General features: G+C 40.4%; 1 protein-coding gene across 7 annotated transcripts in view; it reads right to left on the reverse strand.

Annotated features, from left to right (window-relative positions):
- MEIS2 (Meis homeobox 2) overlaps positions 1 to 26,617 on the reverse strand; it is a 120,783-nt gene that overhangs the window by 55,016 nt on the left and 39,150 nt on the right. For 5 of the 7 annotated variants that reach the window (XM_072115443.1, XM_072115441.1, XM_072115439.1 and 2 more), the window contains exon 8: positions 1,957 to 2,102. In XM_072115443.1, coding sequence (XP_071971544.1) covers positions 1,957 to 2,102 — 146 coding nt within the window. The remainder of the gene's footprint in view (positions 1 to 1,956; positions 2,103 to 26,617) is intronic. The other 2 variants (XM_072115445.1, XM_072115442.1) reach the window with 1 other exon arrangement.

Consider the following 26,617-nt stretch of genomic DNA (forward strand, 5'->3'; position numbering starts at 1 on the left):
CTTGTAATAGAGCAGGAGGAGCTGAGCAGGTTTTAGATAGCAGAAGGCAGCATGTTATACAGCAAGAGGAGCTGAGCAGAGTGTAAATAATGTCCTATCTGCAAGCAGCATGTTATAGAGCAGGAGGAGCTGAGCAGATTGTAAATAGTGTCCTATCTGCAGGAAACATGTAGAGCATGAGTATCTAGGGAGCTTGTACATAGTGTCCTATCTGCAGGCAGCATGTTATAGAGCAGGAGGAGCTGAGCAGAGTGTAAATAATGTCCTATCTGCAGGCAGCAGGTTATAGACCAGGAGGAGCTGAGTAGATTGTGCATAGTGTCCAATCTGCAGGCAGAATGTTATAGGACAGGAGGAGCTGAAGAGATTGTACAATGACTCCTATCTGCAAGCAGCATGTTATAGAGCAGGAGGAGCTAAGCAGCTGGTTATAGTTTTCTGTTTGCAGGCAGAATGATGTAGAGCAAAAGAACCTGAGGGTATCTTCACATGTTCTGCTAGCTCTGCATTTACTAATGCAATGCTAGAGCATGGGGTGGGCTTGGCCGAATGCATGTAAACCAATTGTATGCATTTCAATGGAGTTGAATTGCAGCATAGAGTTGCATTGGCAGCATGTGTGTACATATTGTCCGGCACCACGTTATAGAGCAGGAGGAGCTGAGCAGATTGTAAATAGTGTCCTATCTGCAGGCAGTAGGTTATAGAGCAGGAGGAGCTGAGCAGATTATACATAGTGTCCTATCTGCAGGCAGCATGTTATAGAGCAGCGGGTGTTGAACAAAATTGTACAAAATGAATGTCTGTCAATATATAGTTTCCCTTACAAGTAGTCAGTATAGATTGGACCATATGAACAGTGACGCGCTCATTTAAAATATTAAAATTGGTTTTAAGTGATTCTCAAGTCTTATCTTACAGAGTGTTTTCCAATTTAAACAACATTTTATAAATCAATACTAATAAATATGAAAACAGGTTACTAGTGGTTGCTTTAAAAAAACATTTCTCTTCCATTCTGAGCTCAACAATTCACAATCATTTTTCCGTCATTCAATGCTCATATTTTCCGAAACAAATGGATCTAAATTCAATTCTGATCCAAATATATTAATCTCTACAGGAAACATTTACTGCGTGTAGATACAGTCCTTAAATATTCCCATTCTAGAAGATATAGAGGACCCGTCCTTCTCCTGAAATGTCTACGTCAGTAAATAATTCAAATTAAGTCAAATTATTCTTAAACCTCAGTATTGAGCCATTTCTCTTTGATTACTCCTAGAAACCTAATGACATTTTGGTGTTAACAAATTCTAAGAAAACTTATTACAGAATTGGTTGATTATTGGGAACACAATTAAAATTAGACGGTCAAGAGAGCTTATGGATCCATTCATAGATCACCACTGAAGTACAAGCATCATAATAAGCTTTGGGCTCAGTTTAAAACAAAGTTTTGAAAAAAGTTACATTATCACGAAGCCAAGTTGTCAGACAAGTTGCACATCACTATGAGATAAGTCATCTCACTCATCACAAACCATGCACCATAGCTGCTGTCTTCAAAGATCTAAACAAGCTGTCGAAACATTTCGATACATTGATAAGCCTGACAAATAATAACTAATAACTGAGAAAATACTGCACAAAGGCTTACACTCTGATAACAAGTTATATCTAGTAACATCCTGAAGAGCTCTATGTAGCAACTCATTATGAAGAACTCTCCATCCAGCTCCATCACTTTCTAACATCTATGTTAGGTCCCAGGTTCACGACTTTTCCTTGTGCACCCTGGAAATGGACTCCTCATAAAAAATTAATCCTTCATTACGGCAATCAACAGTGCATTCTCCAAGCAGACCCACTGTATGGATTTTTTATAGGCTTCTTTTTTAACACTTCACATTCCAGAATAGAAATAAAAGACTCCCCGAGGTAGGGAACACTCACCGTGAGATGTTGGAATAGCCACGCCCTCATAATATTCGTTGCTACTTTGGGGAATATGCCTCTTTTCTTTTGTCTCTTTTTGTCCTTGTCTGGGTCATCATCGTCTCCTGTGCCGGGAGATGCAACACTGTTATCTAAAACATCCCCTGGATAACAGAAAAAGAGATATATGGATAACATCAGACATACGGTCTTAAAAAATGGATGGTAGAAGACTATAGACAGTTCAATAGAATCTGTCAGGAATCTTAACACCTGGCTCGAAGCTTCCATCCACTGGTGAACATCGCTTTGGCATTCTTAACCTTTGCCTGTGGAGCACTCTACTGGAAAGGACCATCGGTCTTCTGTAACTTGACTGGTTCTATAGTAAGGTGATACTTAATTACAGCCTAGTGTACCTGTAGATTCTCTGTACCATTACAAAGAGACCCCCATCAGAGACCCTGACACTTGATTTGTGATAAGCTAAGTCTACGTCAGAAATCTTCTTCTATACTCAAGGTATTGTTGGTCTGGACTCGAAGCACAGTTGGTCAAGAAAGTGAAAGATCTGTTTTCGCTATATGGAAGATGGTGGGAACTAAAGTAACAACTTCCGGGGTCTCTCAGGTGGTAATATATTGTGTGGACAAATGTTTGCCATGGCGTCTTGAAGACCTCTAAGGTTGCATTCAAATATTAACATTTTGGGAGATCTATGACCACCTTGTCTGGTTTCTTGTACTGCTTTATGAGACTTTTTGATCTTGCTTGGGACTTTTTGGTCTCAGTTGAGACTTTCTGATCTTAGTTGAGACCAAAAAGCCTTATAAAGAGGTACAAAACAACAGACAATGTGGTGATAGATGTCCCCTTTTTAATTACAGCACTGCCTAAAGTCCAGATAGAGCACCCAGATTAAACAAAAGTAGTCCCTTTAATGGTGTTAGATCATGAATATATAGAATTTTTTTGACCTGATGCTCTTCACCAGGGTTACCTCCCAAGTATTAGTCCATGAAAGGTCTGCTCTTTACATGAGGCCAATTCCCCTAAAAGTATCATTGATGAAAAGTTGATCCAGGGAATTTTTTGTGGACTTGTACTTGGTTGATAACCCTGGTGTAGAGTCTTATGTCATTAAGATCTATATAGATAGCGTCAGTCTCAAATGAGGACGTTGTGTCGAAGAGTCTATGGGGGAGATTTATCAGAGAGCACAACTGTTTAAGTTGCCCATGAAAAGCAATCAGAACTCAGCTTTTATTTTCTGTTTTTTGCTTTTTATTAATAAAGCTGAGCTCTGATTAGTTTCCATGGGAAATGAGAACAGTTTTATCTCAGACACTTCTGATAAATCTCACCCTATAAGTTTAAATGGGATGGCTTTGGGCATCAATGCATATCTGTTGTGATGCCAGGGGCCATGCTTTCCTGAGTATGCAGTGTTTTTCTATCTGTCTATGGATGCTGGATAGGGGCCGTCAGTGCCCCAAAATGTCATCCGTTGTGTCCAGTGCAAAAAACTGCTGGTCAGACGCACTTAAGACAGATAAACTAAGTTTTAGAGTTGAGTGTCTGCTAAAATTCTCTCCAAACTTGATGTGACTACCAGCACCTGGTTATATACACCAGCTCAATAAGCTTGATACTGCAAATACACATGAAACAATGATCCGAAGTTGAGTTCTGCATGCAATGTGGAATGAAGCAGTAGGTGCTACAGAAGACTTTGCTATCCATTTCCCTCAAGCTTAACTTCAATGGAATAACCTACAACACTACTGAGTGCTCGGGGAGTAATAAAGCGAGCCACGCTGCACCAGCACGGAGACGGTTAAAATTAAAAGAAAAAAAGAGATACACTCGTCAACGCCAGTGTGCCAACTTAATCAGAAGTTTCCATCACCCAGTCTTGCTCTTTTGTGCTTTTCCATGGCATTAATTGTGCATTAGCAAAAATCATTCACTTTTAAGAGCCTTGCTTATTTTTTTCGCCCTGCGGCTCCGATGCCTTGAAAGCAATGCCTGCAGGGCGTGTGAATTATGTATCTGAAAAACCCTGCTGCCAGGGCAATACTGGCCCCCACCTTCTGAAAATTTATACCGCCATGTCTCCCCCTTTTTGGGAAGGCATCAATCAACGCAGGCCGGATATATCACTCGCATGCATTAATATTTGAACTAATAACTTTCGGGGGGGAAAAAAACAGGGCAGCTAGGGTTAGACATGGATGCGAGTTACTTGTGGGATAATGAAATGCAAAATAAATGAAGATTAGGAGGACACTGCTCTGGATGGCTGACTTTTTTTTTTCATCTTACACATCATTAGTCCACAGTCACACGAAAGAGAATAACTGGAGGGGGGGAGTTAATGCTCCCTGCTGGCCCCTGACAAGCTCTATGTCCAAGGGAGGGACATGTGTGCAGCCACTGGGATCACGACCTGGTGTCATAGTGGTACAAACCACAATTAGGCCAAAAAGCCAAATTTCTGACTAGACCAGAATAAGATCCTTTGGGTTCCATTGTTGAGTACCGTGAATGGTATGTATCTAAGTTAGGCTTTCCTTCACATGGGGCAAAGATTTTGCTCACTTGCCCACTGTTACATAACCTAAGCAAGTTAAGGTTCGTTTTGGCCACCTCCATGGGACATACCCCGACACCCCATTCTCCCAGTACTCTCTTGATTGTCCTTGGTTTTTTTTAACAAGAATGACTACTAACAACCAAAATTCAGACATTGGAGCTTATTTACTAAGGGTTCCGCGGCTGCATCTCTGTCGGGTTTTCCGACGGTTTCAGGGATTGCGTCGCTGGGACAGGCATTTAAAAGGGGATTGTGTCGCACGCGATCGGATTTTGGTGCATTGCGCCGGCTTTCATGACATGGGGGCGGGGGGGGGGGGGGCGGTCAATCAGATGATCTGACAGATTCGGACAAACCGCTTGATTTAACTTGTGTATTGTGTCGCAACCAATGCATTTACATGCACCGTGAAGAAGATGGTGAACCATGGTGGACCTGATCGGGGAAGTGACACATGCAGGAAATCAGGCGCGCAATCTCAGTGAATCGCAGCGTCGGATATTCCGGATCAGGGAACGTGCAGGGACGGGTAAGTAAATGTGCCCCATTGCTAAGTTTCTACAGAAATTACTCCTAATCTGAGTAGGACGACAGATGTCAGCAGACAATATACTGTATCAATAAGTCAAACTAACTGATATTATGGATAAGTTATGATAAAACCGATGTTTTGGAGTATTATGGAAAACAAAGGTGGAAAAAAAAATAATTGAAAGATATTGACACAATAACATTCTAATTATCTGTGGTTGGTCTAATGGTGATCGTAGCACAGGGGGGTTTGGTATCTTCTCTGGCAGAGCAGGTATCACTATCTCAGATGCCTTCACAATATTACACTACAGCACAGAGAAGTAGTTTCAGATGTTCCAGCTGTTATATAGGTGCCAGATGTACCTTTATGACTCTGGCATAACTTCTGTCATTACTACACTAGTCATTCAGATTACCAAATCTTCAGTCAGAAAGCTTTTATACAAACATCCCCATGAGTCCACTACAGACATACTATAGGCCGCTGTCTCTGGCTCTTTACATTCTTACTCCATATTTTATAGTCATTTTAGAACAATGAACATCACTTTGTTCATACATGTTTGGCACCAGTTTGTAAGTCAGTATCCACAGGAGATGATCCTATGAATTATTTCCCTCAGATGTTACTGCTGAAGGACTTTTTAGCTCAGCTCCATCGGGAATGAGTTGTGACTACAATTTAGTTAATGTAGTCTAAGACACACCTCCTGCCTCATTATTGGTTCAGGCTTCTGCTCGGCCCCTCCTACTGATGCTCTACTTCCACAGATTGGCTACTATATTATACACAGCAGCCAATCTGTGGAGGCATAGCTTCAGGTCTACTAGGAAACGGTGAATCTGAAACTGACATTGAATAAGATCACCTACTGATATGCTTGATCCATTTTTTAGTGTTATAATTGATCTTGTAATTCATATTATATATATATATATATATATATATATATATATATATATACCATGGTAGTCCATCTACTGAGACACTACTGTGTCTGACTGGCCCACCAGAACATCAGAGGATCCTCCGGACAACAAAGGCTCTACCCTAGTACTGGACCCATAGATACAGAAGAAGACAACCTAATTTGGAGGCTTATAGAATCTATTTCATGGGCGGTGGTAGGCGCCAAGAATAGTTTTATCTGGTTGATCCATGGAACTCTAGTCTAATGTTGACTACTGTAGTAAAGAAGTTTATAAAAACGTAGGTATTTTCTACTAAGAGCTTGATGTCTAGGAATGTAACAGTAACAAGATATAAGAAGACGTTGTCTACCTAAATAACCTTAGTAACCATATATGCATCAAAATCCCATGCAATATTCATCAATAAGATACCTCAGCAACCACAATTGCATTTGTAACCATACTTGGTGTCTCCTAGCAGTTAGGTATGAGACATGTATCGTCTAGCATTCAGTGACTTTACATAGCGGAGAGGATTTATCAATACTCGTACTTTGCGTAAATTGATCACAATTGAAATATTTTCATATAATGTTTTATGTGAATGATCAGTAACATAAATAATAACTATAAAACCGGATCCACCAAGGACAAATCCGTCATATCATATAGGGAACGGTAACAGGGTTCTCTGAATGGCACCGCCGCAAAGAGACCGCCCACAGTAGGGTGAGATTATAGTGATAGTTAAGAGTACCTAGCTGTCAAAGTTTTCAGAAATTGATCACTGGGATTATTAACTCTCTGTACTGTATAATAAAAAAAATTATGTTAAAAAAAGAAATTATCACGTTAGTCTGTGGTGGCTTTCCCACTACGACAATGGGCCACCATTTAGGTCGGGCCTACATTTTCAATTCTCTACAAACAGTTTTTAAATTATCTTCAAAAGCCGCTCAGCTTAAAGGAAATCTACCATCAGGATCATGGATTATAAACCAAATACACTTACATGCTGGTGTGTGCCCCCTTTATTAGGAGCTGCTCTTCTTTTACCTTCTTATGCCCTAGATTTATGAGAAAATATGCTTAAAAAATTATACAAACTATCCTGAGGGGCTCCAGGCTCCATTAACTCTTAAGGAGCGTGGAGCCACTGAGGCTCATTTTGAAGCCATTTTTTGTAAAATCTTAGACATAAAAAGCTTAAAGAAAAGCGTATCCTGACAAAGGGGGCACACACCAACATGTAATTATACTTGGTTTATAATCCATAATCCTGATGGTAGATGTCCTTTAAAGCTTCCAGGCCCTGATGTCAAATCTACAACAGAAGCAAACGGACCTTTAGGCACCAGGATGCGGATAGTACTACTACCTCTGCAGCCCGCAGCGTATTATGGAAGAAATTATTATCCCACATTACAAAATAGACACTGAAATAAAAGGTTAACAAAACACATTCCTTCTCGGCAGCAGAAGTGGGATTAATTCTTATGCTCACGCACAGACCTGGAGAGCTGGGAATTGTGGGTGCGTCCTCTCGGAGGCCTCTGACTCTTGGCTCCTATGTAAATGTGTGTATGCACACCCACATATACATTATATATTCGCCCGCTCTCTTAATGCGCACACTTCTCCACTGTGCCAAGGAGCTGCCTGAGGGCAAATTCTCCCAAACAGTAATGGTTTTTGACTGCTCCCTGGCAACCCTGGGCTGTTGTAACCTGGGCGGATGTGATTGTGCGAGGCCCAGGAGCTGGCGGCTGCTTCATCAGCTGTTTGTGTGACACAGATGGAGAGAGGCTATTACAGAGCCAAGCTGGAAGACCTCTGGGATCTGCCAAGTGTAGAGCTGCAGCGCTTCTTACAAGACAAAAGTGTGCCTAAGTGTAAGTGCATGTCTATAAATCACTTTACAGGTACGTATCGAGAGATGATACAAATAATGCAGGTATTCTTATTCCTCAGGCCATGCCAACTATATGCTCTATAGCCGTACTACTTGTTATACGGGTGCACCCATGTCCCATAATCAGACACAGATGAAAGGATGAAGAGGTACTGAAAGGGTTCAGGTGTGATGACAAAATATACATAGATAGATGGATACATAGATTATACATAGATAGACGAAATATATCACAGATATAGATAGATAGATAGATAGATATACAGATAGATCGTAGATACTGTAGAGGAATAGAAAGATAGACATAAACTAGATTGAATTAGATAGATACAAAAGATTGATAGATTGTAAATAGATAAATAATGGATAGATATCAGACATATAGATGATAGAATGATATATAGATATATAGTGCAGATAAATAGATAGATGAAAACAATAGATAGAATAGAATACATTTGATGAGATAGATAATAGATACGAAAGATTTGTAGATAGATAGTTAATAGATATATAAATATATACTGATTGATTGATAAATAGACAGATAGAATAGATTATCGTCAATATTAGATGTATTTCAAAATATAGACAGATAGATACATAGTTTAGAATTGAATGATAGATTAATAGAGTTAAATAGAACACGTAAGAGTAGGTAGATAATACAGGCGGTCCCCTACTTAAGAACACTCAACTTACATACGACCCCTAGTTACAAACGGACCTCTGGATATTGGTAATTACTGTACTTTAGTCCTAGGATACAATAATCAGCTCTAACAGTTATCACAGGCGTCTGTAATGAAGATTTATTGCTAATCCTGGTTCTTATGACAACCCAACATTTTTAAAATCCAATTGTCACAGAGACCAAAAAAGTTCTGGCTGGGATTACAATGATAAAGTATACAGTTCCGACTTACATACAAATTCAACTTAAGAACAAACCTACAGACCCTATCTTGTATGTAACCCGGGGACTGCCTGTAGAGGGGAAGATAGATATTTCTGATCAGGTGTTTAATATGAAATTTATATATCATTATTATACTTTTTAGGTATTTATTGTTGCAAAATAAGTGTAAGGATGCAAACAGACCAGCCTCTCCAGGTTCCCTTCTCTGGGAGGGCACGTAGTGTACTGTAGGTGAGGTAAGTCATGAGTGTGAGTGACGCAGGCCGTGCAGGGCTTGGTGGACATGTCCTTGCGTGTATACACTCAAACATGGGAGGGGATCGGCAGACTTTTCTAATCCTGCTTGAACTCCTGAATAGAGGCTGGGGTGTAGCACCTTCTAAGAAAAGCTTTGTAAACAAAGAATTGTGAGATTTGGACCCAGTCACCAGGTTTCTCTCAACTTGTTTAACAAGAATTTACTACCTGCTCTGTCCATTATATACCATATACACCATTGTGATCTTATGTGTCGTTGTGAAAAATATTGGCTGTAGTTCATTAACAAAATATTTTATACTACTTCTCTGTGCATCCGGTATTGCAAAAGGCTAAACGATAACTAAACACATATTAATAATATTAATATGATTATTAATAACAATGTATACAAATAATAGTAAAATCATAAATGTGTGAATATTCATTTTTGTATCAGCCTTTATACTAATGTCATAGTAGGGATGGAACCAGATAATCGCCAATCACATCTCAGCCTCGGGGAAATAAATAAAAACATTGGAGCGGAAGGACAAGCGCTTATTTACTCACACTCTGAGCAGATCCTGCTGTGCCACACAGCCAGGACATGTAGGGGTGAAATGCGCCTGTGATTTGCCGCTGACCAGGAGAGCAGAGAACAGATGACCTAGAGAAGTTTACATGCAACATTGACTAACTGTGTGGGTTTTGGGACACTAGAGGGGAGGGGGTGACCACTGTACCTTATTCACACTCAAAAGTGCACTGGATGAAGAAAAAAACAGCTTTTCCAAAGCTTACACCGGTTTCAAACACCCAACCCCCCAGGGGGACAATCCGTAAAAAAGGATTGGGGGAGAGAACAGAGAAGAAAAGGGTTTTATTCGGCTTTTTGTCCCAGACTTTTCAGGCGGCATAAGAAGCATTTAGCACATTCATTCCCCAAATGGGTCGGGAGCTGGAAACTGCAGGAGGCTATTCCTTTGTTAACTCCCAACTATTTACACAGACTATCTGGTGAAGGGTCCCCATGTTTTGCACTGAAAAGGATTTCCATTCAAAACGCCTAAGAGAGAACAGCATTAGAGGTAGGAAGGCCCCACACCAACCCCAAATCATCAGCGGCACACACTGACCTAACAATATCAGGGCCTCACACAGACCTCATATTACTAAAATCATCACACCCTCACACCTCCACGAAAACTAAAGGGGCCTTGAGTACAGGGACCCACCGGATACACATTAATATAAGCCAAACTTCTCATACTGATAACCAACCTCTACAAATACAATGAAAGGCCTCACCTGAAGCCTTGTCCTGGCCATGTTCTCGTATCACCAAAACCTTACAAAAGTGGACTCTTTTCCATTGTTTACTACAAACCTTAATAGACATAAACAATAGACCTTGTCTAAGGTCAAGCGGCAAGAAAATGATAGGCTTATCTACTCACTTATTTATATCTACTCTATTAGTGAGGTCATAATCCCAAAATATGATCTTTATATTTGTATTGGATTTGGCTCCAATAAATTGATTCAATTTTTTTTACATAAGTTGCCGGTGGAGGACGTCTTCATTCATATATACAATCATATTTATACCATTACCATCGCTCCGCTTGACCATAACTTCACTTCAGACATGTTTAAGTAAATTATTACATTCCCTGGAACATGATTTCCTATAACTCTGTGTTATGCCATTCCTATGTTATGGTCCCTAGACATTTATGGACAACTAGATGTTTCCATTGCTTATGTTGAAGGAGTGTGTTCTGGTGCCAGTACATGGACACATCCCCAACTAGTAACACCCAGCTGTCAATTTATTCCTAATTGTCTATGTACAAGCAGTCCATGGGTTACGTACAAGATAGGTTCCATAGGTTTGTTCTTAAGTTTAATTTGTATGTAAGTGGAAACTGTATATTTTCTCATTGTAGTTCCAGTCAACATTTTATTTTGCCCCAGTGACAATCGGAGTTTCAACATTTTTTGCTGAAATCGGACAAAGGATTATCAATAAGACATCATTACAGACACCTTACAGCTTATCATTGCAGTCTCTGACTAAAGAAAAGCATCCAGAGATCTTCACCAGAGGTCACAGTGGGCAGAGCGGTCCGTCTTTAACTATGGGTCGTCTGTAAGCCAGGTGTCCTTAAGTAGGGGACCGCCTGTACAACAAAATAGTCCTAAGGAAAGACGATCCTAGATTGCCATACTATGGGGAATACAAGTATTTACTAAAGCAGACAGGTCAGGAAAGCAAGCCGAGCCAAGAGTCAAGGAGAATGGCTACTGATCTAATCTTATTGAGCTAATTGCACAAATGAAGACATAGTTGCACCCCCTTGAGCAGATGTATTCCCAAGACACTCTTTTTACCGCTACAAAAAATAAAACCCTGTAGATGGTACATCTGGATTAACGGGATTAGTGGAAATAGTCAATTAAGTAACAGATTGACTACACTTGGCTTTCAAAGTAAAGCGAGGGTTGGACGTTACACACCAAAACATCTCATCTTACAGTGTTTTCCTAGAAAATTAAAAGTCTTTGTCATACAGTCTACTCAACACCATATGGGCTTAACACCAGAAGTGTCCACAGCCTCTTAATTAGAACACAATAATATGTCGACATGAGATGTTACCTAATCTTAGGCAGGATAGAAGGACATATAACCTGGAGACCTCGGAGAAGAAGCTTGATACCACCAGACTAACAATGTCCTGGTGTCCTCACCCTATCTTCATGACAATTTCATGGCAGGTTCCTACTAGACCAACCCGGAACGGACCTTAATAGTAAATCTATGTTTATAAAGGTTCATTGCCAGGAACCTGCCATGAAATTGTCATGAAAATAGGATGAGGACACTGTTATTGTGGTGGTATCCAGCATCTCCTGAAAGGTCTCCAGGTTGTATCTGGATTCTCTGAAGTCCTGCTTACTGTCTATACTCCAGAGACGATTGTTTGCACTAGAGGTTGTCGATCATTTTAAACATGGCTGCTCTTTTCTCTTCCAAGCGCAGACATTTCCATGCAATTAACTATTTAACACGTCTTTAGCGATGCATTATTTTTGGCAATACGTATTTTAATGAGATACAAATAATAGCATGGATACATGTCAGGTTCCAACGACAATGTGGGAGTAGCCGGCTCCCAGGAAAAATGCAAATCAGCGGCAAAAAAAAATGTCATAAACTGTTAATCAGAAAGGGTTACTGTGTGGATTATAAATATCATGTGTTTGGAAGACAGATGGGGAAGAATGTAGGAGCTGCGCATGTTTTTTCTCTTTGGCTGGCAAAGTTGATGCACAAGAGGACCAGATATGTGAATTTAACATGACACCATCTTGCGCAGTGCTAATTTGAAAGCCGCACATTGCAGACCTGTCCACACCATCAAAATCCATAAAACCAAGAGAAGGAAAAAAATGATTGCAGGCTGCCAGCTTTGTTCACCCACCCAGCAATGTATGTTCAGGATGCCAACACAGTGTAAGAGGGTGCAATTGAAAGCTAAAGTGTTGGCTTCTTAAGGAGCATTCAGAAGATCTTAACATGTGATAAGTGACTGTCCACTTCAAGGGGAAAAAAATTACACCAGTGGATATATGGACGATAGATCTGAACACTCCAGTCTATTGATATTAGATACATTGCATACTACATGACCACCAATATTTGACAAAAGCTCTGGTGAGCCGAGACACATTTTCATGTTTGTGTAACTCCTTGTGTTATAAGAAATAAAAGAATATTCTGCAACCTTGAAGTTCTGGGATCCCTTCTATTTACAAATGTATTTTATCTTGCACACCAGTAGTATCATCATAGATTCCTCCCTTCACCCTAAACACTACAAACGGACCAATGCTGAAGGAGCCGCTTAAGGATTCTTACCCATGCTGGTTTCATTGCTTGTCTGTAGAAGAAGAACTCTCGATATAGTCTTTAAATAGCCTTTTCGGAGTAGGAAATAAGATGGTGATGGCCAGTGTGTAAGCATCATTGGCTATCCACAGAAGAAGTGTTCTTAGAGTTCTAGGTATATGATAAAGGATGTTGATGAAATGAACTGATTGGGATCATCATAAGTGATTCCCATATATAATCTTGATATAGTCTACAAAATACGCATTTCTGGGTAGAGTTCTAGGTGTATGAAATAAGATTTTGACCCGTCTGCAGACAGTAGTCTATAAGAACACACATGTCTTGTTAGAGTTCTGTATGAAAAAAATATTTTGACGAGATGACATGAGCATTGTCTTAATTGGTCATCATCAGGAGATATCTCCAAGACAATGAATGTTTTGTTAGATGTCTAGATATGTGAAATAGGATGGTGAAGGCCGACATGTCATCACAGAAGAAGTCTTTCTATAGTCTATAAGAACATGAATATCATAGGTCATCCATACCAGAACTCTTGATATAGTCTACAAGAACACACATGTCTCGGTTCTAGGTATGTGAAATAAGATAGCGATGAGATGACCTGAGTGTCGTCATTATAGGTCATCGACAGAAGAAGTCACCAAGACATAGCATGTTTTTTGGAGTCCTAGGTATGTGGAATAGTTGAGGAGCTGATTGAGATCCTCGTTGATCATTTACAGAAGAAGTTTTGATGCAGTCTACAAAAACATGCATAAGTACCAGCTGTCTAAAATGAAATGGGGAATCTTCACAAGTTTTTGTAAAGTTCACAGAACAGTTGATCATCTCTAGTTTCTCAGTCTTAAAATCTGAGAAGAGGAGGCATAATCCATAATGGCAGTTTTAGGTATGAGGGCTGAGAATTTATTATACAAGGGGTGAAGATACTTCCTCCTAGTGCCCCTCCCTATAGACTGATCCCCATAATATCAGCAACAACTTATCTTTGAGACAACTCTGCAGCTCTCGGCAATAAAATGCTTTAATGGGACGCTAATTTTTCATTTTTAGTGACCTCTCAGTGCAGCATTATGCACAGTTATCACTCAGATTCTATTAAGAAGAGACTAATGTCCATCTAGGTCCCAGCTCTCAGATTCAACTCTGCTTGCTCTGCACAACGAACAATCCCAAGCTCCTGGTAATGTTCTGCACTAGTCCCTTGTGAGGCATTGCTGCTAACGCCAGCTCCCGACCATTCAACCTCATATATACACACAAGCCTACAAGCTTAAAGAGGTAGTGTCGGTACTCAAAACAGAGAAGTCAGCATACATTCAAACTGCAGTATGTAATAAAAATCTTACAAAAAAATCTAAATACCCAAGACCACTGTAGAATTTTATAGAGGTTTGGGGATATTTTGATAATTGCATGCTAAAGTAAGCAACTTGAAATGAAATTGACAAAAGTATATGATTTAGCTCAATGCAGATCACAAGATGCTTCCCGACGGAATATCTTGGCTTCCACCGATATCCCCACACATCATTTCTGTGATCCCCTGCACCTGAGTCAATGTACAACACTCCTGATATCATATAAAAGAGGGTTGGAGTAGCTTAGACATTTAGTCAGCATATGTGGTTTGCTCATTTTCCTCCACACACATCTCGCTCATTGTGGCCCATGTGCCTATATGAAGGGAGTAGCAAGATGGCGCCAGGACTTGGAATGGATTGCTTACAACTTCATGAAACTGTAATAATATGGTTAGACCTTTCTACATTTGGAAAAAAAAACCCATGGAAACATTTTATAAACTTTTATATGTTTAGGTCACATTACAACGCCTTAGGACAGTGGTGGCGAACCTATGGCACGGGTGCCAAAGGTGGCACTCAGAGCCCTCTCTATGGGCACCCAGGCCTTCACCCCAACACAGAGTTCGCCAGACAGGACTCAAGGCCTCTTGCAGCCCAGGACTTTAAAAGGAAGCTACAATGATAATCAAAGCTTTTTCTCCTTCTTTCTACTGTATTGGTGTCCTCAGGTGCTTATACAATTTAAACATGTGACAGAGCAGGGAGTAATAAGTTACTGCTTAAATTGTGGCATCGGCACTTTGCGAAAAATATGTGGGTTTTGGATGTCGTTTGGGCACTCAGCGTCTAAAAGGTTTGCCATCACTGCCTTAGGAACTTGTTTAGTCTATACAGAGGGATAATTCAAATCCTATGAACGTAGTCTGTGGACTGAGACATTTATTACGAATGGGTATATGATGTATATCGATATGGAGAGAGAAAATACTGCAAAAAAAAGGCATATGACATGCAGCGAAAGCAACATGACAATCCAATACATTGATGGGTCGTATCCTCACAATCTATATCCGGATTGTATCCCCATCCAAGTTTTTATAGGGTAACATAAGTTTTTGTATAAAAGAACTTGATATCACGGAAGCCAAGGACATATTACACAATATATACAAGTAATGTAAGTGATCCGAAACAAAGTGACCTTCGTAAAATCTCATTTATTAAAAAATTTCACCTTCATCTTCTTGACGGCCCTAAAGATTTCTTCTTATCCTTAAGTCTAAACTCGGTGAATTCCCATCCACTAGCCACTAATCTCATGATACTTTTAAACTTAAAAAAAAGTATTTTTTGGGTGACTTATATGCAGGATAATTCCTTAAAGACAAGAGCCTGTTTGGGACACAGCCTACGGCAAAAAAACTCAGGGCCTCCTGAATAGAGTATTTTGTTATCAGCATTATCAAAGAATGTGGCTAGAACAACTGGCGGTGCAATCAGCGCAGCATCGCTGGCTACAGTTACCTCATTACATCGCTATTTAAAGGGATTTTTGACAAATGAATGGTTTCTGGTTTTTAGATGGCTTTTTTTTTCTGCAGAGGTCACGAAGCTTGCTTAACCCCTTGCTACCTGTAAGACATTTAGTTTAATGTAGTGGCCAGCAGCAGAGTAAGTTGTATCCGGAAATCGGAAATATCTCCACGTTTGCTGTATTTTTCAGCACAAAAATACTATAATAGGGAGACATTAGAAAACTGTTCTAGTTGTCCATGGAAACCAATCAGGGCTCAGCTTTAATTTTATAAACAGCTGCAGGAAAATGAAAGCTGAGCTCTGATTGGTTGCCAGTTCTGCTCTCAGACACTTCTGATAAATCTCCATCATTATGTATTTTATAATATCACAATATTGTAAGTTTTCAATTAAATAAAAAGTTGTGCCTAAAGGTTGGCACGTAGTGTCCTACTGTCTTACTGTAGAAGCTAGAAATAAGAGTCTTACTCTCCTGGGGGGAAGAAGTATGCAAATGAGCTCTCCTCCATAAGAAAGGAAACTTTCTCTCTAGTGACATATTCAAGAGCCTAAAACTTAGTAAAAGTAAGAGATCTGTGAACATTTCAGGGCTCGGTACTGGGTAGAAGTCTTGACCGGTTTCCTCCATCAAGTAAAGAGGTCATCTGCATACCTTTTGTTTCCCAGCAGGCATTGCTTGTAAGGTTAACTTAGCCAACCGAGGATCTCCTCAAAGAAAATCTGTAACATCGAGAGCTATATAAACTTACACATGGATCAATAATCGGCTATAACTATAAAATTGTAATACTCAACTATTTCTACTCAGAATGGGCACGGAGGCTGAGTGGGTAGCAGTACAGCCTTGCAGCGCTGGGGTCCTGGGTTTCAAATTCCACCCAGGTCAACATCTGCAAAGAGTTTGTATGTTCTCTCCGTGTTTGTGTGGGTTTCCTCTGAGTCCTCCGGTTTCCTCCAAAACATACCATTAGGTTGTTTAGATCGTGAGCCCCATTGGGGACAGGAACCAATTTTGGCAATCTTTGTGCAGCGCTGCGTAATCTGTGTACGCTATATAAATAAAGAATTATTATTATTATTGTTAATGGTCCATAGACCTGACTGGCCTATCATAGGGGTGAGCATTGCCATATATTCCCTATACAAGAATGATTGGTAACACAACCAACTTCCTGCCTTCTGGGATAAAGCTTTCAAATCCACATCCCTCAACACGTATTTGCTCCTGTTCTTTCTGCAGACCAACATCTGAGGCCCTACATGGCTGTCGCTTCAAATACTGCATATTTGCCTATTTCCCCCAACCCCCCATTTCTGCGAGACCTGGTCCCTATCTTGCTTGACAAGTCCATTCCTCAAAGGATTTGCTTTAGTCCTTCTGACCAGCTTGGCGCTCCACATTACATAACATGCATGTTAGTCTAAGGACTGGTATCTGCTCTGCATCATAAATCAATTTCTTCTGCAAACATGAAACCGTCTCTGGCCCTCATGGCTGCTCCTTGTATCAGAAGTCTCAGGCTGGGAGGGGATTTTGCTTCCTCCTGGTTCCTATCTTCAGCGGATTTACACCACATACTGACCCAGGTCTTTAATGTCTGAGTAGAACAGAACATAAAGCTCTTTTTCTTGGGAATGGCTACTCAGGAAACCCTTCCATTGTTCACTTTGTAGAACAATCTTGGATAACTTTGATTATACACCATATAGGGAAGTTTTGGCTGCCATCATATAAACAGTATAATTTTACACCTCTTTTACAGCAAACAGACATTTCCTGTGAAGTCTCTGTCACTTCTTATACAGTACAGGACCAAAATACACTTACGCTGTAACCTTTCCCTAAAACAGTAGATAAAGACATATAGGTCAATATACAACCAATAACTTCTCCTCCTCACTCGATACATAATCCCATAATTACAATTAGATGGATTGAACCTGGTGCCAAACAAATAGGTCTTTCCTATTGGGCCATGAATATACATGTCTGGTCATTGCTGCGCGAGTCTACATAGAAGGGCCAGTTGCAACTATGGATGACGAACATCAAGGAAGTCAAAAGGAACCATGGTGCCCTATGGTATGTTACGTGACATGGGGTGGTTCAACCATGACCACTCTCAGTAGTAAAATAAGAACACAAAAACCTACAATTGTATCAGATTCCCGACTGTCGGCCATGCGACAATGACTGGATAATGGAGCAGTAGTGGGACATGCAGAGCAGGGCCGGCACCTGCATTGGGCATACCTGGGAAACTGCCGGGGCACAGAGCTTCTGGGGGGGCTCACATAAGGCTGTACATAAGGAATGGGGTGAGGGGGGCTTTATATATAATAACCACGAGGGGGCTGTTTGGGATGATAAACTAGGGAATATTTTAGGGAACCAGAGACTGTTTTAGTTTCTAATTTTTAATGCCACCATGTGAGTTCACTGCAAAGGGGCCACTGAGGCTCTGTCGCCTAGGGGCCTACTGAAACTTGGAGCCGACCCTGATGCAGAGGGTGAAGATACATCTCAAAAAAGATATTTAAGTATACTGTTACATCACTATGTCACTATTCTTGAATTATAAACACATGATATCACAGTGATAATGCAAACTGTGACATCAATCCTTCTATTGTCATCACTTATTATATGTTACGTCGAAGTGAAGTGGTTGGATCCTGGAGAAGCTTCTTTCAAGCTACTTTGGTATATAGTATAATTTGGACTATTATGAATGGAGCTTGCACATGTTGGCACTGTCTTTGTTCAGCCCTGCTGCAGAATAGTGGTTTGACCCCCCAATTCCCAAATAGATAAGGGTCCTGGAGATAGGACCCATGGTTATCATCCATTTATGACATATCCTGTAGATATGTCATAGTCTTGATGTGAAAAACCCATTTAAATAGTGCATATTTGATGCTACACTTTAGTAACCTGCAAACCTAGACTAAAGATGTGCTAACAAGAAACTCATCTAAATAGTCACCATCTAAATAAAATAGCCACCATAGGGAAGGAAAACAAAAGTCTATGGTGGTCGGATCCTTGCAAGCATTGAAACACAAAGACTGGGGTGACTAATAGACCATAGATTGTTCAGGCGAACATAGTAGAGGTGCTGGGAGTCAAAAGAGTTCTCAGCATCTCAGCAAGGGGCAATGCTGTTTTCTTTATTATGGCGGATTTGCAATCTACTGATGGATAAGGCATTAGGGGTTTTAGGAGGCATCTTTTATTGTTCAGCTGCAAGAGGTTGGCCATGTTATTTCCTATGGATGGCTTAAAGACAATACGAGCCTTGTCTACAATGTATCTCTGCACAGTTAGTAAGACGGGTCCTATAAATAGACGCACCGAATCCTATATATTTTGCATCGTCTATGTGATTCTTCTGCTTGAATGAGGCTTATCAGAGGACCAGATATTGACACAGTATGTGCTGCCTGGTCCTGGAGACACAAGTCAGATTTGCATCAGTACCACCAAGTGATTTTCACTACAATGCTCTTACTAATTGATACCTTTTAGGCTTACAATTCTCCTTTTATTCATCATGACAAAAATGGACTTGGGGGGTGGAGGTGGATGGGAGGCAGAGACACGACGAGAGAGGTGGAGAGCAGCGGTAAATGCCTCTTGGACGAGCTACTCATGGATGCTTCCTCTTTATGTGATAAGGTTCATCGGCTCTCAGAAGGCTTCACAGTTTGCGCCTCTTTATCAGATACTCCCAGTTCATTACCGTGGAATAAATGAACAATCCCAGAATCCGTACCAGAAAAATAACACTAATTGGTCCCAAAGGTGAATTTGGTTCCGTCAATGAAATCAAATATAGGACAGTGTCCCGCTGCTTGCCTTCTACATCATACCGCGCACAAGGGAGACCTCTAAATTACATACTATAATTGACATCTGAAATCAAACCACATCAGTGAATATCTTTATTAGCATCGAAATCTCTCGCAAACAGAGCTCCTTCTATGTTATTAAACAGAACTTGTTCTAGGTGTTGCCTCACTAATTAGGATGAGCCTGAGGAAGGAATCTGGGTCGTGTTAAATTAATTGGAATGAGCATGAAAATTAGCAGAGCAAACTGCATCAATTTTCAATAGACGGCCTCCCTTTTCACGCGGAGAGTAAAAATGGATATGACCGTGAATTAACTAAAACCTTTTCAAGTGCTTGCCAACCTGGAGTCACAGCAGCCCACAAATTTCACTCTCAGAATTTCGTTTTTTTTTTGTTGAACGTTAATGAGAGCATTTTATCTGAGACTGTAAGTGTACAGTGGCAAAGAGGGGCGTACCTTGTGGGGCAAGGTGCCAACGCATGCAGATTTTCATTTATTTCTAAGTATTCTCCGATATTCCTGGAATAGAAAAGTGGAACTCATTAGTGATATATTATCGCCCAAGTTTACCAGCTGGTTCAACGCCCATCGCTAAGTATGTGATATGCCTCTGATTCCTTGTAATCCTAAATACAAAAAAAAAAAGAGCAGAACTAGCTCAGCCTGCCAGGACGGTCATATACACAGAGTAATAAGGTCGTTCCAGAAGGTCTACGAGATTAATAGAACATAAGAGGAACAGAGGAACCTTGATGCTTTACATGAAAGTCCTGTATACAATCTCTCCGAACAACCTTTCTACTTGTACAGCCTGGAGCACAATGTCGCACCTTGCAGACAGAGGCTCCCTGAATACAATGTCACTTTTGTGGCTGTCAAGGGTGATAATATTTATTCTGGGCCACAGTTTATGTCTGGCTTGTCACATCTGGCTTATCCTTATGTTACATGGTGGACAGGGTAGTATTTATTGAAGATGCGTTGGCACCTGAGCCCTTGCACCTGGGGGGCTCAAAGGTCCCTACTCTCATACTTCAGGATTTAGTCTAAGGGGTCCAGAGTCTTAGGCCACATTCACACACTGCGTATTGAAATGCAAATCACACGCAACGAGGAGGGACTTGGCCCAATCCACTGAAATCACATCCAGTGTTTTACATTTTTTCCATGAAAAACACGTGGTACATGCTCACATCACATGAGGTCCAGCAGGACCTTCCCCATTGCGTTTCACTTGCCTTGAGTTTCAAAGCACAGTGTGAACGCAGCCTTACGTTATACCTCCTTATGTCCCAGTTCACTAGCTTATTAGGTATGGGTCATGGCTTAAGCCAAGATTCTGCAGGGCTTTATCTTAGGTTTATTGAAAGCAGTAGATTATTTGCAAAGATTTGCATACATTAAGTAGATGAGATTTTAATGATCTCATTCATTGATTCATTCATTGCAGAAATTAACATTTAGTGTGGAATGTGTCATGTTTTTAGTTGATTTCAGCGACTTGTGCAATCCACATCCCAATCCACGTGCGAAATCTGCATGCAAATCTATGAAGACAAAATACCATCTTGTGTAGCGTATACCCCATGCATATTCACTGCCAGAATATTCTGCTGTGTGTATGCACTGGAAAAATTCCTCACTGTTTACTCCACAAAAGATCTTTTTTCTGTAGCACCGTGAAATAATAATCCTTTTTTTTTTTACAGCACCATCATATTACGGATGCATGTGCACAGGGTCCACAGTGTGTAGTGTCTGCACCAAAATCCACAAGCAAATCTACAATAAAATCCACAACAAATATACAAGTTCCATGTGGATTTTAATGCAGATTATGGTTCTGGTTCTACTCCTTATTGTTAATATTCAACATGTTCTACAGATGCCATCAATTTGGGTGAACATGAGATTCAATACTGGCATCCACTACAGATTTATGATCTCGAGAAAGTTATTTAACTTCTGCGGATACCGTTGTTGGAGCTAAATGCAAAGATCCCAGCATAAGGGTGGTATTACACTGTTGTGTCTGGTGACAACGGATCCGTTTTATTTTTTTCTACCCATTCGTTCTTTTACATCTATTATGCTTCTGTTTTTCGTTGTTCACGTCCACAAAAAACACAGGTTACAAAACAAAACACCTGGCGCCCCAATATAAAAAAAAACGGACTGTCATCAGTTCTTTTGCGGAGCCATTGACTTCTATTACCTTACATCATTCACAGATGTGAAAAGAATAGGACAGGTTCTAAAACAGAACAGTTGAAATGTAAAAACACCCCTAGAATAGAATGGTGGAAGGCGAAAATCACGGATGCGAAAGAGTCCTAAACCTGGAACAGAAACCTGACCAATTTCATCAGGATTCTGATACTTGTGGAATTAGAAATGGAATTTCTGCGGAATGGCACCGGAATCTGTGTGTGGATAGCTGTACAGAAACAAGACACAAACTTGACCTTGAATCCGAAATCCTGAAATCTGGGTCACGTCTAATACGTGTGAACAGGGCCACATGTAACTTTCCAGTATTCTGTCCTACAGCTATTCTTTATTATAACCGCACAATAGAAGTCTGAAAGGTGACCTTGACACCCCATGTCCTTTCCTCAACTACTACCAGTCTGATGATCCTCACTTTCCATCCGACGCGCAGAAGTAACTTGTACTTGTGACAAAACAGCTGGGAGAGAATGAACTTAATGCATAGTCCCAGGAGCAGGGGAAAGGAAATTCTCAGAGCTCCTCATTATAAGAGCCAGAAATGAACCTCACGGCGGCTTCTGGAACGGGAAGATTAGACAAGTGATGGATCCTTCGTTTAAAATGCAGCTGTTTTATTCTGCTTTAGTAATTAATTCTTTTTCCGATAGTGTATTGATTTAGCGTAGACCCTGATATAGTTCAAACTGAAAATGATCTCTCGTGGCTGCAGTGGTGCTGGAGGAGTCAATGAAAACTTCCTCGAACTGCAGCCTGGGTCTGTCCGGGGAAGAGCAGTTTTTCGCTCATAAATTAGTCAGGCCATGTGCTGCCGCGCTGCTGTGTTAGCCGATCCTTGCTTTTTGTCCTGACGCTTGCTGACTCGCTTTTCAGTTTGCTCTCTTTTGTACTGTCACATACAAAGTCAGTAATGCAGCTGGTGCCGCTCTGAACTCGCACTAAAGGTACACAGCCATTCCTACAAACTACATTCCTTTCTTTTTCTTTTTCCGCATGTACAGCTGCAACTTCCAGAGAAGCAGAAATCTGTGGGATGCCCCCGGGGATTCAACTAACAGAGAAATCAGTGCTAGGGTGTACAGGCAGTTTTGTGCTAAGACTACAAAAAAAAAAAAAGAAAGAAAAGCGCAATCCTAAAAGGCCTCTTCATGGAAATGTCCTTACGGGACATAATATTGCCCTACATTTGCAGTATTAAGCCCATTAAAGGAATCCTTTTCTGTGAAATCAGAATAAAATCAGCGTTTAGAGAAGACGAATGCTCTAATGTATGAAAGATTATAGTCCCCGAGACTAGGACTATAATCCCTTATGAATAATGGGAATTTATAATGACATGCACTATGGACCAATGTAGCTGCTACTTACCTCCCGAAACCAAGACGGTTCACAAACAACATGCATGTCAAGCAGAAACTGAATGTAGACCCTCAGGAGACCTTCTCAGTTTCCTGTCTCCTATACATGTCTGCCATGTTCCTGGATCCCCTGAAGACGTGACCTATGACCTCACCTTTGTCCTTAAGGTTTCCATTCCATTTAGGAAGAATGTTGGACATATTCAGAACCATTCAGAACCATCATGCAATGTGTTAGCCTGGACGTATCAATCTAAGAGCTGAGGACAGTATAAAGGTCAACCCAGGTCATACAAATACCCAGGGCAGGAGATCATGGAACCATTGCTTTCTCCAGAAAAATGAAGACATACAAGTCCGAGTAATTAGGCTTTGTGTAAATGTGTGTTGACCCCTCTCTTATCAGTGTCGACTTGTGCTCATTCCATGGTGGCTCGTTGCCGGGATTGTTACTCTTTGCTCTGGCAGAATAAGGGTCTGTAGTCCAGATGATGAATATCACTTTTGCATGGATCACTTCTAGCATATTCGCTTATTAATATCGACCCTTCTTGAGAAGCTGCATTGACCCTGACTTGTGCCGGCAATTCATCTCCCAGAAACGGGGAGTTATACGATGGACATTGAATTGGTCCCAAAAGACTTGGAGAATTAGATGAGCAGGTAATATTAGAAGGTGAAAACTGTCACTAATGAAAAATTTCCTGTTATACAATTTGGCTTCCACGATGCAAACACAATCTGGAGGTGGCCATGCCCTGTTCTACAGACTGGCTAAGAACTTTAGATGATCAGACTATGATCAAAAAACAGGCCAGAGACTACAGTGCAGAGAAACTGATTCTAGTTAGGACTTTGTATAAATGAGCTCTTCTCTAGAAGGAAAACGCTATTCTTCATTCTTGAGGAGTTTATTTGTATAGTTTCTTCCCATGATGCTCTGCATGTAAGTCTCCTCACACCACGTGGACCTACAGTACTTCCAAGGGAAATTGCAGGGGATACCAGTTTTCGGGGGTGTCATCTATAGCTGTAGAAGACCTCTACCTTTAGCCCCTCAACTTCACATTCAGTATTGTACATCTGGGGGCTGACCAGTAGTAGGATCAAATTGGACCTACCAGTTTTTTGTAGCAACAGATGATGTTGGCCAATTAGGAAACTTAGGCCAATGCTGTGGAACTAATGGAGGTGCAAGAAGGTGTAGACAGAGCGAAATGACCATTGGAGCTTTTGCTCCAGGCCCTAAAATTCTTCCTGTTCAGGGGAGCCTGAAGGGAAGCAACAATGATACATTGAGTTTCACCACTTTCTTACTTTCTTACTTACTTTCTTACAAGACGCCGATACGATTGAAATCTGTAACTGAGCAGCGAACAATGTTGGCACTTTGTGATAAAGAAGTGGGTTTGGGTTGTAGTTTGGGCACTCTGTCTCTAAAAGGTTTAGCGATGAAAAATGGCAGCAAAGAAGATTGCACATTTTGATGGCTCTATTATCGGACATATTCAATTTTGCCCATGAGAAAAAAATGACATCACAAACGTTAGATTAGACATCTCATAATATTTAGTTCCTAATTTCCAACCTGAAAGTTAGATTATATATGTAACTAGAAATTCCCTCTAACCCACCCGCTTCATAAACCCCCAAGTAATGCATTTTCCAAAGCGCAAATGAAACTATTCTAAGAAATATCCATCTTTCCGTTTTCTCTATCCCATGGGGGAAGTAAGGATTAAATCCTGTGTTACTGTTCTGATGTGGACTTTGCAGGATGGTGGTGTCTGGTTCAGATTAGAGACCAGATAACGGAAGAGCTTAGTTTTTTCCATTTTTTTTGTGTGTGGGACAGACAGAGCTGATGAATTGCACACAGACCGGGTCTGAACATAGCACCTTCTCTCTCTCCCAGTATCACTTTGTTATAAGTTTGATGACTTGAAGTAAGAGACAAGAGTTGAATTGCAAACTGTGTTCTTTTTCCAATCCTTTTACCAAATCTGACTTGCAGAATAAAACTATTTAGCAGACTTCAAAATACTCGGCTGATATAAATGCCGCTTGTTATGTTAAAAAAAAAAGGAACACATTAACTCCTACTTACAATCAGCGGCTTTCTCTCTCTAGATCAAGAACATAACACTAAATGTATACTTCAAGGATCGAGTCTATTCCATCACACTTCCATCACAATTGTGGTTGCAAGTCTACATGTCAGATAGACGTCTAGGATAGACCCCCACAGCCAAGACTTCATTACTTTACTCAACTGGATCAAATTCGGACTTAATGATTCAAGTAATAGAGGGGTATTGTAGATAGGAGTAAGTAAGTACTGAGGGTCTGACCTCCAAGGCTTACACCAATCAGAAGAATGGGGGTCCTGCTCCAGGTAGATGGAGCATCAGGTTGAGTAGATCCGTTGACCACTACTTTTTGACCATTTTTTTTGTGAATGTAATGTTCTGCACTTGGCCATCCCCGGCAGTCCCATACACATGAATGAAACAGCCTGAATGTACTACCAGCTGCTCCATTCATAACAACATGGATATCCACAGACCAGTAAATTTAAATAGGGTAACTTTAATCACCCCTTTAAGGGGTCAGTATATTTCTGGTTGGCTATTTAGAATTATCAAAAAACAAAGTGACACAAACCTAATATAACAAGAAAGAGCACAGTGAATGAAACAGGAAGCAGACAGCTCCATCCTCAGTTTAGTGGTCAAACCAGGTTACTACACATCAGCTTCCATTCATTTGAATTGGAGTAACGCTGCAGTGCCTCGGTTCAGGGCAATGGAACTGTATGGAATTACTGTGATAGACTTTGTTTGGGTAACATAAAGTTATAAAGCCGAGCACTAGCAATTCGGACTGAAGCCAATTGGATATTGCTGTCTCCTTACATCATGGACATATGGTGCAGATATAATGGATGTTTAGTGCAGATATAATGGACGTATCAAGCACATATTATAAAAGTATAGTGCAGATATAATGAACGTAAAGTGCAAATATAATGAATGTATAAAGAACATAAAATAAATGTATAGTGGAGATATAATGGTCCTGTAGTGCAGATATAATGTTCGTATAGTGCAGATATAATGGATGTATAGTGCAGATATAATGGATGTATAATGCAGATATAATGGATGTATACTGCAGATATAATGGATGTATAGTGCAGATATAATGGATGTATAGTGCAGATATAATGTTCGTATAGTGCAGATATAATGGATGTATAGTGCAGATATAATGGATGTATAATGCAGATATAATGGATGTATAGTGCAGATATAATGGATGTATAGTGCAGATATAATGGATGTATAGTGCAGATGTA

Source organism: Engystomops pustulosus, chromosome 7 (assembly GCF_040894005.1).
Source record: "Engystomops pustulosus chromosome 7, aEngPut4.maternal, whole genome shotgun sequence".
Taxonomy (NCBI): Eukaryota; Metazoa; Chordata; class Amphibia; order Anura; family Leptodactylidae; genus Engystomops; species Engystomops pustulosus.